Source organism: Rhamphochromis sp. 'chilingali', assembly GCF_963969265.1.
Source record: "Rhamphochromis sp. 'chilingali' genome assembly, chromosome: 1".
In the NCBI taxonomy this organism is placed as follows: domain Eukaryota; kingdom Metazoa; phylum Chordata; class Actinopteri; order Cichliformes; family Cichlidae; genus Rhamphochromis; species Rhamphochromis sp. 'chilingali'.
Genome location: NC_137929.1, coordinates 34,888,102 through 34,905,848, shown reverse-complemented (window position 1 = coordinate 34,905,848; position 17,747 = coordinate 34,888,102). Strand labels below are relative to the sequence as shown.

Below are 17,747 nucleotides of genomic sequence, written 5' to 3'. Positions count from 1 at the left end.
CAGTTGAGCAACACTTGTTGGAAAAGTGGGCTGAAATATTTCAGGTCTGATGGAAATTTGTTTCATGAAAACAGAAAAATGTTAAGTTAAAGTGTTGACTTTTGCTAGTAGCACTTTTAGCTAAGTGCGCGCAATGACCACAATGACGATGCTAGTATGCTAATGTTTATCAGGCAGCCGTGTTAACCATGTTCTTCAGCTTGTTCACATTTGCAAAGAACACGAATTACAGTTGCAGTTGTGGTGACTAACAAAACACAATCAATTTGAAACAGTAATGATAATAAGAAGTCATTTTCAAAAGGAGCCTTTGAACATTTGTAGTTTTTTTTATCAGCACAAAATGTTTCATGGTCTCCCAGTTCACTCAGTAATGTTGCCAAACTATGTTACTTACCTTCAGTTGTTACATGCCATTTGAGCAGTTTAATAACCTATCTGATGAAACATAAAGAGCATAACCCTCTTTGATTATATCACTGAAAATGTGCTCATTATATTTAATCGGTTTATTTAAGCATTTTGTGAGTTTTTAGTTATTAGTTTCTTTGTCATTTCATAAAATAAATGCAAAACATTTGAATTTTTGTTACAATTAACAACCTTTGTGTCTTTTTCATTTCCACAAGTCGAACTTTCCCTTCCAAACACTCGGCTCACCAGCAGCTAGAGTCTGGCTTATTGTTGGTGAATGGGGCTATTCCTGGAGGCTGACCTTTAAACAAACACATTCGCTGGTTTATAAATCTCCCCACCTCTACCGACTTGGTGTGAAATGCAGGTTAAGATTTATCTTCAAATTATCAGTGAGGTAAACTCAGAGTGCCCTGGATTTGTCAACGCTGACCTAAAAGCTATCAGGAGGATTATTAATGGCATGAAACAAACTGAGAAACTACGGGATGAACTGGGCAGCGTTAGACCTTGGTCTCTGGTTGGTGTTTGTGACATTAAATTGAACCTGTTAAATATTGATGGTTCCCAAGCACAGGGTGTGACAAAGAAATTGTTAACTCGAGTCTTCTGGCCTTGAGATATGCAAACCGAAACAATAAAACCTATGCGGTGGAGCATAATTTAGAGAAATATATTCGTATATGTTTCGATATGAGTTTTGAAGTGTTATAGTGAATAGTGATTACAAAAAAACTAGTTGTTTTTTTTAAGCAATGATATCCTTTAAAAGTTATTAAATGACAAATAGTGTAATCATTTATTATGAGAGATGGGAGAATTTTATATGTTTGAGTATTTTTCATAAACATAACCAGAAATGCATACAGAGTCACGGCGTCATTAAGAGTAGCAGATGACCATTGGACCCTGAAAGTGAGCCGATAAACACCTGTTCAGTTTCAGGGGTGTAAAATGCAAAAAAAAAAAAAAAAAGAGGATAGAGTACACGTGTGTGCGTGTGAGAGAGAGAGTGTGTAGGGGGAGGAGAGACTGCAAGTGAGTCATATAACTGATTATACTTATCTGTTGAACTGGACACATCTCTCAGTGGCGGAGCGGACACACATCACACACACACATTCACCCAAATCCGATGTTTTTATCTTCATAAAAAAACAACTTTTATTAAATTCAAAAACTTCAGTCTGTCGTCACTGACAGTTGGGCCGAGGAGAAGTCATGGATCCAATCGTGGAAGTGGTGGCTGTGATTTTGGGGTTCATCGGATGGATAATGGTGGGGGTTGCGATTCCAAACCGTTACTGGAGGACCTCCACTGTTGACGGAAATGTCATCACCACCTCTACGATCTATGAAAACCTGTGGATGTCCTGCGCGACAGATTCAACCGGGGTCAGTAACTGCAGGGACTTCCCTTCGATGCTCGCTTTGAATGGTATGCTGACAAAAAAATTGACTTCTTAATAATATCATGAGGTTCGGGAAAGTTGGATGCCATCAAATGTTTATGTTGCTTTGTCTGGAGGAGGGTTTCTGTCATAAGAAATGTATTAAAAGGACAACTTGAAGAGCTTAGATGTCCTATCTTTTGTTGTACTGTGGGTACACATTAAAACATCAATCCATCTTTGAAAAATCTGCTAGAATTATGTGGTTTTGTGTATCTATGCACTGTTTCCAGGTTACATCCAAGCGTCTCGTGCCTTGATGATTGCCTCGATAGTGTTTGGCACATTTGGACTGCTGGGCTCGCTGATCGGGATACAATGCTCTAAAGCAGGAGGAGAAAACTATGTTCTCAAAGGGAGGATCGCAGGCACTGCTGGAGTACTTTTTATGCTTCAAGGTAACAAAAGCATAGAAAATACAGTCTGTTCTTCCTGGCTATTCAGATAACAATATTGACCTCCTATTACACTACCCCTTAAAGAAGATAAAGAAACCTCCCCAGCATGCTGATGAATCATGATAATGCCCTACCGCCTTTTTAGATCAGTCCTACCTATTTTTGTTTACTTCAATACTTTGGATCAGAGTTAAACTCTGACCCGTCACTGTTTTATTGCTCACTAAAGACTCCCTGTTGTTGTTGTCTGTTTTTTTCTATCAAAAGGTTTGTGCACTATGGTTGCAGTGTCCTGGTATGCTTTCAATATCACTCAGAATTTCTTTGATCCCTACTACCCTGGCACAAAGTAAGTTGCTGTTAGTGGTGTGAGATAAACAGGCCTAAAGTGCAGTGCCAGCAGCCCATAATTTTGCTATGTGTCACAGGTATGAGATAGGAGAAGGGCTTTACATCGGCTGGTGCTCTGCTGTGCTCGCCATCGCTGGAGGAGCCGTTCTCACCTGCTCCTGCAAATTGGGCACAGAGGAAAAATAGTGAGTTTGATCTCTTTTTGATGTACAGAGCTGGAGGTAATTCTCAGAGTCTACAGGTGCAGTCTGGCCCCGCCATGAAAAATGTTCTGGTTAAATTAAAGAAAACACGAATGTGCTGAATGTTCTGTTATTAATTTGATACAAAGGGAGACGGATGCCGTGGCTCTCTAGCGACTCACTGTGGCAACATGAACTTATCTCAAAGTGTCGATAGTTCCCACCCATCCAGGTGTCTTTGTCTCGACTGTGCTAAGTGGTAGGTTTAAGGGGCTTATAGTAGGTTTATAGTTTATTTGGTAATTACCTGTCTCAATGGTAAACATGGGCAAAAGAACAAATAAAAATTGTATGAAAATTTTTTGACCCACCTTCATTACAGGGACATCATAAAACACAGCATAGAAAAGATTTTAAATTTCTCTGTGGAGAGATCTCTGTTTGGAGATGGAAGCTCCTGAGCAGGTCTCAGACTGCTCAAAGTGAATAACGGAGACGTAGCAATCAAAGATTTGAAAAAGAATGAAAATCTTTGGCAGAAACAGAAACAAAAACCCACACACGTATTTATTAAAACCTTATTTTATTAGAAAGTCGGTAAAATTGTAAACTTTTTAAATCAGATTAGTGATTTAGATTTCTATCCAGGTAATCATTAGAATTAAAGTAGATCTAAACTGTGCTTTAAAAAGAAACAATGCAAACACGTTACCAAGATGGCTGCCTAGTGGCAAGTGCTCATGTCCCTGATTAGAAAGTTGGCTCCCCCCAGTGGTCAAAAAAAGTAGTAACTAGATTATTCACAAGAATTTTACTCACTTTACACTGACCATAGCCTGTTTATATTCACTTCTGATAGGTGCACTGCCACTATAAGGATAACTTATTCTAACACTATTCTAAAACTTTTAATTTCCTTGCTGAGACTCTGAGTATATGATGTGCAGCATGCTTGGGGTGATTTGTATTTCCACCATCTGATCCTGACGTTTTCTTTCTCTGCAGCCCTCTACCTCATGCAAGGGGAACTGTGTATTCTGGACCAGCACCAACCAGAAGCCTGGCCGCCAGTACTTACGGGAGAAACGCTTACGTCTGAGCAGGATTTGGAAACTGAGCTTTGTGGACTTATTCATCCCTTCACTTTTGGCTGGTCTAACTAACACATTGTGCCATTTCATCACTGTGGAAACACTTGCAGTGCATCAGATGTTCACTGTTGGGAGTATTTCAGCTGTATATGTTATATACAAATAACCGCAGTTTCAAAATGCATGTTCTGTAGAAATAACATGGATAAAATGATTGCAAAAAGCTTGACAAAACATCAGCGTCACTGCACAAACTCACTGTGCGCTCTCAATGATTAATATTTATATTTCTCTGATATTGTCACTTATTTTCCAATGAATTCAATCACATTTGTAAGGGGAAGGTCAAAAGTGTGATGATTGTTGGGATATGTTGTTTTGTACAGTTTTGTAGGCGACACCTGAGGCGCTGGAGGGCAGGTTGTCTTTGTTTTGATTGTATTTTGCCTGTTTGTTTGTTTTTGGGGTTTTGTTGTTGTTGTTGGGTTTTTTTTGGGGGGGGGGGTAAGCAAATGTACAAATTTAAATGTTTTACATTGAACATTCCAGTTTTGCTTACCACAGACAAAAACAGTGGTGGCTGTATTCTTCCTTTTTTAAATAAAAAATTAAATTAAAATTAAAAAACCATCAGCCAGGCGCATGATTACAGGTCATCAGGACATGATTTGGGTAAAATATTGTGGGAAATCATCAACAACCTGTTCGGTGTCTGTGTTCAGAGTAAAGACTGATTGCAAATGTTATATTTTCATCAAATTCCACATTTTTACTATTTAAATTTGGTGCTAAAAGCAGCAAATTCAAATGTCTTTATGTGTCAAATAAAGACTGTATTTTGTACAACTTATTTAATAATAATAAAGAAGATAGGGAAGAGTCACTGGTGGTCACCTTAACCCGTGGTAAATGTATGCAGGTGGAAGCGGTCTTAACCAGGATGACAGTGACTCCGTTTAGAGGACACATCAACCACCGAATGATTGAAAATCCTGTGACTTGTGTGCCTTTAATAGCACCAGGTCTCAGCTCAGCAACTTCTTGTTCAGTTTGTTAACAAAACACAAGAGGAGAACACATCTTATGTGAGTTGGTGTGTGTGTGTCCACCGGTTCAAGGTGAACTCAAGCTGTTTTGGTGAAACATGGCTGCCCAGCTTCTTATTACGACTGTTAAAATGCTCGATAGTGCAATTATCTGCTGAAGCTTAACCTCAGTGTCAGAATGGGGAAAAAATTGGATTTAAGTGACTTTGAGTGCCAGACGGGCTGAAAAATGCTGATCTACTGCGACAGATCACAACCCTTTGTAGGGTTTACAGTGAAACAGTCTGAAAAAGAGAAAATATCCAGACGCAAGAAAATGTCTTGCTGATGTCAAAGGTCAGATTAGAATGTCCAGACTGTTTTCAGATGATAGGAAGGCAACAGTTACTCAAATAACCACTCGTTACAACCAAGTCTCTGAATGCCCAACATATCGAGCACTGAAGCAGATGGGCTGCAGCAGCAGAGGACCTCAATGGGTGACACTCATGTCAGCTAACATGATGTTGAGGCTACGCATGGACAACAAAACTTGACAACAGATGATTGTACTGATGAGTCTCAATTTGCTTCAACTGCTACAGTGGTAGGGATTAGGAGTACACAAGAGGAAAGCATTGACCCATCCTGCTTTGTATCAGCGTTTGTCCTGCTGCTGGTGATGTAATGGTGTGTGATATTTTCTTGGCATGCTTTAGGCCATTTAGACACCTGAGCTTCATTTGTATGGCACAGGCTACCTGATTATTGTTGCTGACAACAATAGCGTGTCATGTCACACAGCTCAAATCATCTTAAACATGACAATGAGTTCACTTTACTGAAATGGCCTCCACAGTCACCCCATCTCAAACTAATAGAGCACCTTTGGGATGGAACAGAAGATGCACATCATGCGTGATGTCAGTATGAAGCAAAATCTCTTAGGAATGCTTCCTGCGCCTTGTTCAATCCGTACTATGATGAATTAAGGTCGATCTTACTCTTAAAAGGCAAAAAGATGTCCGACCTTGTACCACACGGTATAACTATGAAGTGAGTGAGCCAGTGAGTGTAAATCACTTCAAAAATGAAGATTCAGGATTCTTTTAAATTAAGTTATTAAATGACAAAACTTTATAGACCTGCAGAGAACTAAAAGAAATGATGATTTATCATGATCGATTATTATTATTATTATTATTATTATTATTAGGACAGGATGATTACGGTTTTCGCATTCTTTGCATTTCGCATTCTTTGAGGTAAAAACACAGACTGGGCCTGTTCAGCAGGTTGTTTTACGTTGCATAACACGTCGTCATGTGTTACCACTGTCAATTACATACCCCGTGGTGACGTTTGGCCGCAGTGTGCAGGCTGCCGGGCCCATGCAGGGACATGGTGGGAGCGTCACTGTTAAAATAGCTTATCCAATGAGAGCAGCCCACGTTTCCGGGCGAACACGGATGTGCACCTCGCGGACCAACCATGGAAAAGTAGAGCAGATAGGGCGGGGACGGCTCTGGCAGAGGGGCAAGGTTTCGTTTACAAAGTGTAAGGACGGTCAGCTGTTCGGCTTCAGCAACAGACTAGTCGTTTTAACTTTAAAACGAGTCTAGAAAATAATTAATTCAGGCGGGGTAGTGAATTTAAGCTGCTAGTTCTTTTGTGAGGGGAGGAACCTTTCAGCGATACGACTCATTTCTACACGGAATACTGTCCGATTGGGACCGTAAATACACCGTCGTAGCTGTTCTGTAGAGAGGGGAGACCCATGAGGGTGTAATAAATAACAGGCAGATTTCAATGAAACAGACAGGCGCTTTCAGTCGAAGCGGACGCAGAGCTGTGAAGTTGGCTGGTTCCGGTGTTAAAGCGTGAATCCGGGAAGAGATGGAGCCGTGTCGGCGGGCCGGACTCAGCGGGGTCCTGTGCTCCCTGTCACTGCTGTGTGTCATCCTGGACATCCAGCTGGACGGTAAGACCCACTTCACGTTAAAAGAAAACAAAAAACAGCCTGCTTACTCACTTGTTTGTCGTCTTTAGTGCTAAAAATTCATCAAGCCGGCTTAATTACTGACCCCGAAACTGCTCTTAAAATACTAATACAAAAAAGTAATTACTATATCGTTGCTCTGATTTAAAGATACCGGCTATTAATCTGTAAAAGTTAAACATGAAGGCTTTAAAAGATGTTTCCAAGGGCAGCATCCTTACAACCAGGGGCGTAGTGAGGACTTACAGTCCCAGCACCACCTGCTTTTACCTGTGGCGATCGTGGCTCAAGAGTTGGGAGTTTGCCTTGTAATCGGAAGGTTGCCGGTTCGAGCCCCGGCTTGGACAGTCTCGGTCGTTGTGTCCTTGGGCAAGACACTTCACCCGTTGCCTACTGGTGGTGGTCAGAGGGCCCGGTGGCGCCAGTGTCCGGCAGCCTCGCCTCTGTCAGTGCGCCCCAGGGTGGCTGTGGCTACATTGTAGCTTGCCATCACCAGTGTGTGAATGTGTGGATGACAGGTTGTGTAAAGCGCTTTGGGGTCCTTAGGGACTAGAAAAGCGCTATACAAATACAGGCCATTTACCATTTGTGTCAGGCCTCTGCCCTTAGTAATATTTATAGTTCAGTTACATTTATATGTTATTTTAAAAACACTGATTGTATAAGGTTTCGTCTTGCAGTAATACTCCACTTTCACTTTTCATTACATCGGTTTTCTTTAGTTTCACCCCTCCCTCGTTCCGCGCCAGCGCTAAATTACTTTCAGCTCTACACTTAACTGCGTACTTTACTACTAAAGGTGAGGTTTAATACACAGTAATTGTACTGTATTTAAGTATTTCTCTACCTTCTGCTTCTATTCCACTATATTTTGGATGCAGATGGAGATTTTAAGACTTTAGTCGCTTATTCATTTGAAGATTAACTGCATTATTATAGATCAATGCCTATAAGCAATGTAGAAGGATGTAAAACAGTCCTCAACTGCAATGATCCACTAATATAATGTGTATGATTCTGAAAAGTGCCATTCTGTGTAATGAGTACTTTCACTTTAGGTAGTTAAAATATATTTTGATAATGTGACTTGTGCAATATTTAGCATAAAAGTGCATAAGAGGTGAATAAGGGAGAGGGAGTGGGTGAAGATGAGTGAAAAAGGAAAGCGGTGAAAGAGATGGTTTAGAAGATAGTAGGGAGACCTGCTGAGATGATCGCTCTGGTATAAAGACAGGAGACTGAGGTGAAGATGTTAAGAGTTTCATGGGAGGATGGAAAAGAGTGGAAATGAGTACATCAGAGGGAAAGGTCAGGCTGAGCAGTTCGGAGACAAGTTAGGTTGTTGGTCGGATGCCGTAGCTCGATTGTGCGTTTTGAATCTTTTTCTGAGCTTGTGCAGCCTCTGTCATCAGAAGAGAGGTGCAAGTGTGTACATTATTATTACATTATTGTACTTTATTGAGCCCCGTGGGGAAATTGCTCTCTGCATTTAACCCATTCACTCAGTGAAGCAGTGGGCAGCCATTGGGCGCCCGGGCAGCAGTGTGTAGGGACGGTACCTTGCTCAGGGGTACCTCAGGGTAGCTGTTAAGGGGAATCGAACCCCCGACCTTCCGATCATGGGGCAACCACTCTACCTACTGAGCTATCCCTGTGAACAAAAGACAAACACACAAAGAACACTGGGCTACACTGTGGTTTCCTTCTATAAAGTTGTCCCTCTTCAGTGTTTCCAGCGAGGCTCACACCCAGTTTTATGTTACAGGCGTCTTTGGGGAAACTCAGGCTGAGATTGAGCACCACTTGGAGATGGGCCGCAAACTTTTGGCAGCTGGTCAGCTGGCTGAAGCCCTGTCCCACTACCACTCTGCTGTGGGTAAGGTTACACACACAGACACGTTCTTGCCACTGGCTGACATTTTCAGTCTACACAGTCGGTGCTTGTCTGTACAGTCGAGAAAGGTGTGTTATTGTGCGGTAAAAGAGTTTAGAGGTTCAAAGCTTGTGTTTGTTGCTTTTGTTAAAATAAAAATGAATAAATTGTGATGATGCATTTTCCAGAGGGTGACTCTAAGAATTACCTGACCTTCTACAAGCGAGCTGCAGTGTTTCTGGCCATGGGAAAGTCCAAATCTGCCCTGCCAGATCTGACCAAGGCTATCCAACTCAAGCCCGATTTCTTGGCTGTAGGTCACTCGCTAGCCTTTCTTAATGTCTTCTATCATATTCCATTTCTTCTGCCCTCTTCAGAGTCTTCGTCATCCTATCTTTTCATCTGTTTGTATTTTTCAGGCCCGCTTGCAGAGAGGGAACATCCTGTTGAAGCAGGGCAGCACGCAGGAGGCACGGGAGGACTTTGAGGCAGTGGTAGGTTTTATAACGTGCTGCTTTTGCAGTCCTAAATCACTCTCCCACGTATGTTTGCCACAATAATATGTACCTGCTGTTCCAGCTGCAGCGGTCCTCAGACAACGAGGAAGCTCAGAACCAGCTGATGAAGGCGAACGAGCTGGAGGAGCTGCAGGAGGAGGCCCAGGCCGCGTACCACCAAGGGGACTACAGCACAACGATCACTGTGCTGGAGAGAGTTATAGAGGTAGGGGTCTTGTTGGTTAATTTTATTTTTCATTTACAATCTTACCAATACCAGCTGCTTCAAAGTGTGATTTCAAATCTGATTTTAATGCCTCAGCATTTTAGTTATTAAAGGAATCACTATGATCTTTGAGCTGATTGCTCATTTATAAAAAGTTTCCGTCTTCCTCTAGATCTCTCCTTGGGATCCGGAGTCTCGGGAGCTCCGCGCAGAGTGCTACATCCGGATGGGAGATCCACAGAAAGCCATCCAGGATCTCACGCCGACGACGCGGCTTCGCAACGACAACCGCGCCGCCTTTCTGAAGCTCGGCAAGCTGCACTACAGCCTCGGCGACCACCACGAGTCACTCAAGTGAGCGTCGTTCCTGGAATAAACAAATAGGTCTGGCTTGCTCAGCCACGCAAATGAAGTCTCACTTTTTCCATCTATTCACACGCAGCAACGTCAGAGAGTGTCTGAAACTCGACCAGGACGACAAGGAGTGCTTCAGCCACTACAAGCAGGTGAAGAAGCTCAGCAAGCAGCTGGACTCGGCCGAAGAGCTGATTGAGGAGGGCAGGTGGGTATTTCTGTTGGGCTGAGGCACTTCGCTTCCACCTGCATGCAAATGAGAGTTTCAGAGGGCAGCTATAGTCTCAGCCTCTGAAAGTGTAACCTATACAAATGAGGGCAGAATTATTAGCACAGCTATGAAAATTTTCCCTTTGCTTTTAACAGAGCAAGGGATTTTCAACACAGCATTTTCTTTAGAAAGCATAAATTATAAATATTTTCACACAGTAACAGAATAATTTCATAAAAGAAGAAAAAATACCAGAGTCAGTGTTATTAGCCCCCTAAAAAAACCACAAACCACTGCTGTGCAATGATTTGCTGTAACTTGTAATGCTCAGCTTGTAAGTTAAAGTTAAAACTGAGGGTTATCGTCCAACTTGCACACAGCAAAAAACTTCAGCAAGAGTTTGAGCTGTCAATGAGAAGACAGCTGGTCAAAGACAAAAGAAGACAGTTTAGACTTGAGAAAAAGAATGGCCGATGCTCACGTTGCAGGAGGCGATATGCAAACATATCACAGCGTTTTCCAAGTGTTAAAAACTGGAGCGAGAAGCATCATTGCAAAATTCAAAGAGAGCCACACAGTGCAGAACAAGCCTGGAAGAGAAAGGAAACTAAGAAGACCCCAGAACAACATGACAACGACCTAAAACTCAGGGTTAAGAACAAGCTCCAGAAGACTAGAGTGAATGTCCCTGACTGGCCTGGGCAAAAGCCCTGACTTAAAAAATCTGGAGGCGCTGGAGATTCATCAAAGAAAAGTGAGTTGTGATTCCTCAGGACACGCGTGAGAGCCTTATTGAGAACTAGAAGAAACAGTTGCAGGCTGTTAACCAGCAAAGAGAACACAAAACCGAGTATTAGCAGCAGGGGGGCTAATAATGTCGATGCAGGTAGTTTTTATGACATATTTGTGTTTCTGTGCCCAAAGTAAAATAATGTAAGCATCCAAAATAAAACAAGCATGTTTGGAAATGCTGTGTTTGAAAGTCCTGGCTCTCTTTAACGGCACTTATTTTATTTTCATAGGTGGGATAATAACTAACTCGTCTGTACATTTGCAGCTTGTAAGCTGTGAACTGCTTCAGTGCCACAGCATGTTAAGTGCTTTGACCTTTAACTGTGTTTCTCTCTCCCCATTAGGCATCAAGAAGCCATAGAAAAGTATGAATCAGTAATGCAGACGGAGCCTAATGTCCCGTACTACACCAACCTGGCCAAAGAGAGGATCTGCTTCTGTCTTGTGAAGGTGGGAGAGTGACGGCAGCTTTTCTCACGAAGCGATGCTCATTTTTCTCCTCTCACATCCCCCAGAAGATGTGGAACCTCTAAATAAATCATCATTTCCTTGCAAACGCACTGTCCTAGTTCTCACTAGAGTTCAGTCTTAGTTTGTAATCATTCACCTTTTGCTTCATATCATTTCCAGATTAAATCAGCGACCGAGGCGATAGACGTGTGTTCGGAGGCCCACCAGAGAGACCCCCGCAACGCCAACGTCCTCAGAGACAGAGCAGAGGCCTATATCCTCAACCAGGACTACGAGAAAGGTGACACAGTCTTCTCAATGAATGCAACTCAACTCATCCCATGCTTATGTCCTGTTATGATGTCATGAGCCTATCGTAACCATAGACACAGCTTCCATCTCAGAACTGCACACGCAGTATCAGAAGATTTTTATTGATAATTGATGATTAAAGTAAAACAATATTACATAATTAGCCTCAGATATGTGGTACAAATAATATATAGGAGTAATCTGTAAATCCCTTGTGTGTCATGCAGCTGTGGAGGACTACCAGGAGGCGAGAGAGTTCGACGGCGACAGCAACGATATCAAAGAGGGGCTGGACCGAGCCCAGAGGCTGCTCAAGCAGTCTCGTAAGAGGGACTACTATAAAATCCTCGGTGTCAGCAGGTAACCAGTCCAGCCAGCTTCAACATAAACACTACACGTTTACTTTATTTTTCTGATGCCAAAGTCAACGCCCGTCAATATTATAAGAGGGCCCGCTAACGCTCAGAAACTTCCTCAGGAGTGCCAACAAGCAGGAGATCACCAAGGCGTACAGGAAGCTGGCACAGCAGTGGCACCCCGACAACTTCCAGTCTGAGGCCGAGAAGAAAGAAGCAGAAAAGAAGTTTATCGACATCGCATCGGCCAAAGAGGTCCTTACTGATCCAGGTCAGCAGCCAGCCTTGTTATTTAGTCTTTACAGCCACATTTCCACACCACCAATATCTGATTTTAAAGAATTTCCAGGATTTTAGACATACTTTACTCATCCCAGAGGGAAAGTCACAAATTCCAACAGTCTCCATAAACATCCATCTATTCATTTTCTTCCACTTATAGACTTGAAAAGTCTCCGAAAACTCCAATAGCAATGCATGGTGAGCAGCATGTATTACAGTCCAGAACACAAGCATTAAAATTAGTTGGGCTAATTTAGAAAGTTTGGCTTTCTCAGAAATGAAGTTAAGCTGAGCTATGAGAACATTCATGTGAAAGAAACGAGCGGCTTCGTTCTTCTTTTCACAAAACAGACCAAAAAATGTTGCTCAGCAGACGTTAAAACTGCAGCTCTGCAGTCAAAGAACAAACATTTACTGACTGTCAGGTTTTGTCTGATGAATAGACTGATGTCATTTTGGTATTGTGACAGTAGGGGGCAGCACAGTGGCACCTAAGTTCAAGTTCACCATCATCACAGGTCCTGTAAAAAATTGAATAGAATTGTAAAAGCAGAAGAAAATGGATGTTTGTCAAACCAAGTCCAAACTAGTTGATGTTGATCGTTTACTAAAATGTTAACGATCCTGTTCTCTATTACTTTTTTTTTTTTCCTAGAAATGAGACAGAAGTTTGATGCGGGCGAGGATCCGCTGGACCCAGAAAGCCAGCAAGGAGGCGGCGGAGGTCAGCAGGGCTGGCCTTTTCACTTCAACCCCTTTGAATCTGGCGGCAGCTTCCACTTCAAGTTCCAGTACAACTAGAGAGCAGGACTTGACGAACACACGGGCGGGGAAGGGGGGTAGTGTCGTTTTAGGTGGATTGGATACTTTGGAAAAAACCTTCGGGGGATTTTGGAGGACGAGTCTTCCTCAAAAGCTCTGCGTCAGCCTGGACGCAGGTTTTCGCAAACTTTTTTTTGTTATTTTGGACTTTTTACCACAAAATCAAAGGACCTACCTGTGGTTACTCATAAATTACGTTGTGCTTGAAGAAAATGAAGTCTACAGACGAGCTCCGTAGGAAATGTGTGACGGCTGGAAGCAGTGTCCGCTCTTATTCTTTCTTTGTGCCATTCTTTGAAGCGCTACTCGGCGCCTCCTTTTTATTTTTAGTGCCGTGACTCTTTGCTTGGAAATCTGTACGTCTGTCCGTTTGCTTGCAGTATTCTTTAAAGGTCTACTGTTTTCAGTCTCTATTTTTTACCACGTCGAGACGTCTCTACACTAGAGAAGCAGGATTTTTATATTTATCATTAGACCTGTGGCTGTTGAGCTATATTTATGGTGAAACTCGAGCACCGCTACAGGAAACCTGTAGGTGTAAGAATTTCAATATCCTATGGATCTGAAGTCAGCGTAGGTGCTCTGTGATGTATACGTGTATATTTTTAAATTTAAATCAGCGCCTCCTGATAGCTAATTGGAATAATTCTGTGTGAATTTTGGTTTGGAGATGTTCATTTATATCCAGGGGCAGACATTATGGATGTAAGTGCACAAAATAAGTGGAAAAAAAAAGTTTAGAAAAACAGCCGCAAATGACTGCATTGACATTTAGAGTATTTCTGTTCCTTCCCTCCTCCTTTCAAGGAAACGTTTCGAAAGCTTGCACTTTTACTTTGTTTGAAAAGGCCACTTCACTCCTGAAATGTTACTGTAGGCCTTTGAAAAGCCTTCCACACACTCCCGTGTGTCTTCAGTGGCTATCCGAGAACCTCATTTATAAATAGGTGTTACTGAAGCGTGTCTGAGCTGCTGCTTTATTTTTCCCGAGGTACACCATATCTACTTCACGAGCAGCATGTTTGGATAATATTTATCCAATGGGTCGCACTGACACATACGAACTTCATACAGTTTATAAATGAGGTTCTTGCAGCCACACGGGCCACACAGGTGAACCGAGATGATGTTTTTAAAGACTTTATTTTTTAGCACAAATTAAGTTATTTTGTCTTTAATAACTTGAGGACACACTGACTGTAACCAGCTTCTACTGCTTGATTGTGTGAACAAAATGTGACAGGCTCTCTTTGTATTTAACTCTGAGTGGGACGGTTTTGTTTCTGGGTTTCTTTTGTTGGAGGCTTTTTTTTTCCTGTTGCCAAACTGAGTCAGCTGACAAGCTCAAGTGTATTAAAATATTGAAACAAACGCATTTTTGCTCATTTTGTTTTGCTGTGTTTTAAAGCGAGGCGAGGACGGCAACACAAAGTCTCAAATAGGGCGATTTATTTTAAAACACACTGTAATAAAGACGGGCACTGCAGACACTGAGACACATACAAGTAAGCTCTCGTTTACTCACACCTCATGCACGCCCACACCATTTCTGCACTCGCTGCATTGTGCAGCAGTTGACGCAAACGCACTCTTTCATCAGTCGCCGAGGGACTGACTGAATCCACGACATCGACACAGAAGGTCTGCGTCCAAAGAGTCCGAGAGACTGACGTCGTCCGTTCTCCTGGGATCGACCACGGCCTAGAGTCTGGCTCGGCAGGACTCAGTCACATGAATGCTGTCCAAACAGACGGAGCTCCGTCAGTGGTTAGCTCCGAATCCCTGTGTGTCGTCCAGGCTGTCTGCCTCCACCTCGATGGACACCACGTGGTGGCCGGGAATCATGGCCAGGCCCAGGACTCTGGGTTCGCTCTGGGAGAATGTGTCTGAAAAGAAAACGAGACAACAGGTCAGACTACACTTACTGTGTGATACCTTATTAAGCACACCTGCACGTTAATGTAAATACCAAGTCGGCCAATCACATGGCAGCAAATCAGTGCATTTAGACATGTAGTTATGTAAACATCAGAATGAGGAAGAAAGGTGATTTAAGGGGCTCTACTAGTCTGAATATTTCTGAAATTTTCCCACACGACCATCTGTGTGGTTCATAGAGAAATTTCTGAAAAAGTGAAAATATCCAAGCTGATAGGAAGGCAACAATAACTCATTACAAGCAACGTATGCAGAAGAGCACCTTTGAATGAACAGCACATACAGAAAGAACAGCAGGGCTTTGCCCAATAACAACAAAAGAAACATTAAAGCAGGACGTTGTCTGGTCTGATGAGTCTCAATTTATACTGTGACATTCAGACGTTTGTTTAAAGAGCTACCCCGCAATGTACCACTGGCTACCAACATAGCATAGTCTAAATACCTGCAGCCTAACTGGGGTATTTGACTATGCCCACCCCTTTATAACCCCAGTCTAACCATCATGCCATGAAGCTCAGATTATCTCAAACTGGTTTCTTGAACATGAGAATGAACTCATTGTACTCGAATGGCCTCCACAGTAACCACATCTCCTCCAACAGAGCATGTTGAATGACAAAAGCATCGTGTATGAGTTTCCCACAGCTGCTGGTTCTGATCAGTATTATTTTTAGCTTTATTGATAACCTTTAAGATGGTTTGGCATTGAGTAAAGTCACAGTTTGATAGCACACCTGTGTGTTTAAATCTTTCCTGGAAAGACACTTCAAAGATGCTTTGATAATACAACACCATAAAAAGTGCGAGGTGTGAAAAAGAGCAGAACAGCCTTTTTATACGGAGTCTAAGGCATCAGTGGACGCTGTGCTCAGGTCGCCTCTGCGTACCTGTGGATTTAAGGAATTCCTGAGCTGAGCCGAGGATGACGTTGCAGTCCCGGTCAGTGCAGAGGAAAAGGCCCACCAGAGTCCGTCCGTCTGTCATGCGGATCCTCATGTTCTTGTTCAGGAGCCCCTCCAGCTTCTGCCGTGCCTGAGATGATGAGGACACTTCAGACTGCTCCTGGGTGAGGACAATAAGGGAAAGTGAGCAAAATAAAACCTAAGCTGAGGGCTAAATTATTATTTAACAAACTACTTGGCACATTATTAATCCATTATTATATATTTTTTGAAAGAAGCCCTGTTTAGACACATGTAATGACCGCTGTGAAATTTTAGCTTCATATATCAAACACTTCTTAGTATACATTTTTCTCCATTGACCCACTTTCATAATGTTTTTTGACCCCAAATTTTGAAATCCGACAGTGTTTGAATGTGAATATCTCAAAAACTATTAAAGAAAAATGTGTGAAATTTGCACTGGTGTTTCGTACCATGAAAGGGAATCGGGATCTTTTTTGGGACACATAAACCAAAAAAAGGATTAGCTAGATAAAATGTGAGAAAATAAATTCCATGCACTCCTGTTAAATCTCATATCTCTTAATACATACTGATATCTTTTTTTCCTGGTACAACTTGTCATGTTTGCTAAACACAGAATAAAAGTTGAATGAAAATGACATTTTCTTAATTTCTGTGACCAAGAATTTCATGTTTAAAAGCTTTCTACTTGTTTTATGTTACAGTACTGTGAAATGAATCAATATACCATTTGGAAACTGTCACTACTGCATTTTACAAATTACAGAAAGGAAGGCCTGTGGAAATGTAAGGATTTTATTTTTAATAGTTTTGAGCTATAAAAAGGCCTGAAAGTAGGTGGATGGGACTTAAAACATATATATTGAAAAAAAATGATATATGAAGCTAACATTTTAAAACAATCACTATATATATCCAAACTCTGGACTATAAAATGTTTAGGTAAATCTGAGACGGTCGAGGAAAAAATAATGATTTGAGACAGAATGACCAAACTTTGCATTTTGGTGAGGAGAACTCAACACATAGTGAATCTCTAGTCTGTCGTTCATATAAACAGTTAAATAAACGCAGGTTACCAGGTCAGATGTACAAGCTAATTTGTTAGCCACCGACTAACGAATTGGCTACAACTGAAGCAATGACAATGTTGAAATACTTTTCAGTTTAACTATTTTTTAATCTCAGTTTTGACATGTTAAACAGCACCAAAAACCCCGAGACAAACTGAAAAATTAAAACGAGAAACACATACGTGAGTCGAAGGGCCGTTTTCCTCAATCATTGTGGCCATAACCTGCACCTCTTCTTCTCCTCCGGCATTTGCTTACGGAGCAATTTCATCGACGGACCAGCGAAACCGGAAACGATCCAGTTTTTTTTTTTTTCTCTTAAAGGGGAGGTCCGTTAGGATGCTGCTAGAATTTTTTAAAGTTTACATTATTTAAATGATAAATATTAATAATAATAAGTTAACATTTAAGTCTGTAAATTTAATAATTTTAAGAGGAACTACCAGCTGGCACTGATCAAAGACGCCATTAGCCTCGTTTTAGCACTGTTTGCTAAAGCCTTTTAAAAACTCATATACCCATACTTTTCAAAAACGAAAACTATTACGTGTTCAGAGTTTTATTGTCGGGTAAGTCTGGAGAATTTGGAGTGTGGCATTTTAAAGCTCGCCTGTATGTTCCCACCGTCGCCACAGGTGGCCGCTACAGGATCATTTTCCCTTCATTTCCTGACACATCGCTTTAAAAACACTGATAAAATCACTGAGATTTCTATCTG

The 17,747-nt window shown here is 41.8% G+C and overlaps 3 protein-coding genes across 3 annotated transcripts; 2 read left to right on the top strand and 1 right to left on the bottom strand.

Annotated features, from left to right (window-relative positions):
• The first annotated feature begins 1,486 nt into the window (after positions 1–1,486).
• cldn15a (claudin 15a) lies at positions 1,487–4,727 on the top strand. Its single transcript, XM_080867394.1, has 5 exons — positions 1,487–1,852; positions 2,099–2,263; positions 2,531–2,612; positions 2,692–2,799; positions 3,802–4,727. The coding sequence occupies exons 1-5, from the start codon at positions 1,636–1,638 to the stop codon at positions 3,893–3,895; spliced, it is 666 nt and encodes a 221-aa protein (XP_080723520.1). The 5' UTR covers positions 1,487–1,635; the 3' UTR covers positions 3,896–4,727.
• A 1,698-nt stretch (positions 4,728–6,425) lies between these two features.
• Positions 6,426–14,413, top strand: dnajc3b (DnaJ (Hsp40) homolog, subfamily C, member 3b). Its single transcript, XM_080889909.1, has 12 exons — positions 6,426–6,893; positions 8,677–8,787; positions 8,973–9,097; positions 9,204–9,278; positions 9,364–9,507; positions 9,680–9,861; positions 9,950–10,069; positions 11,209–11,314; positions 11,495–11,615; positions 11,854–11,986; positions 12,105–12,253; positions 12,920–14,413. The coding sequence occupies exons 1-12, from the start codon at positions 6,809–6,811 to the stop codon at positions 13,063–13,065; spliced, it is 1,497 nt and encodes a 498-aa protein (XP_080746035.1). The 5' UTR covers positions 6,426–6,808; the 3' UTR covers positions 13,066–14,413.
• Positions 14,414–14,518: 105 nt separating this feature from the next.
• naa38 (N-alpha-acetyltransferase 38, NatC auxiliary subunit) lies at positions 14,519–17,327 on the bottom strand. Its single transcript, XM_080890035.1, has 3 exons — positions 17,212–17,327; positions 15,915–16,089; positions 14,519–14,972 (listed from the first exon to the last, which is right to left on the bottom strand). Exons 1-3 carry the CDS (start codon positions 17,248–17,250, stop codon positions 14,848–14,850), a joined length of 339 nt encoding a protein of 112 aa, XP_080746161.1. The 5' UTR covers positions 17,251–17,327; the 3' UTR covers positions 14,519–14,847.
• Between the last annotated feature and the right edge of the window lie 420 nt (positions 17,328–17,747).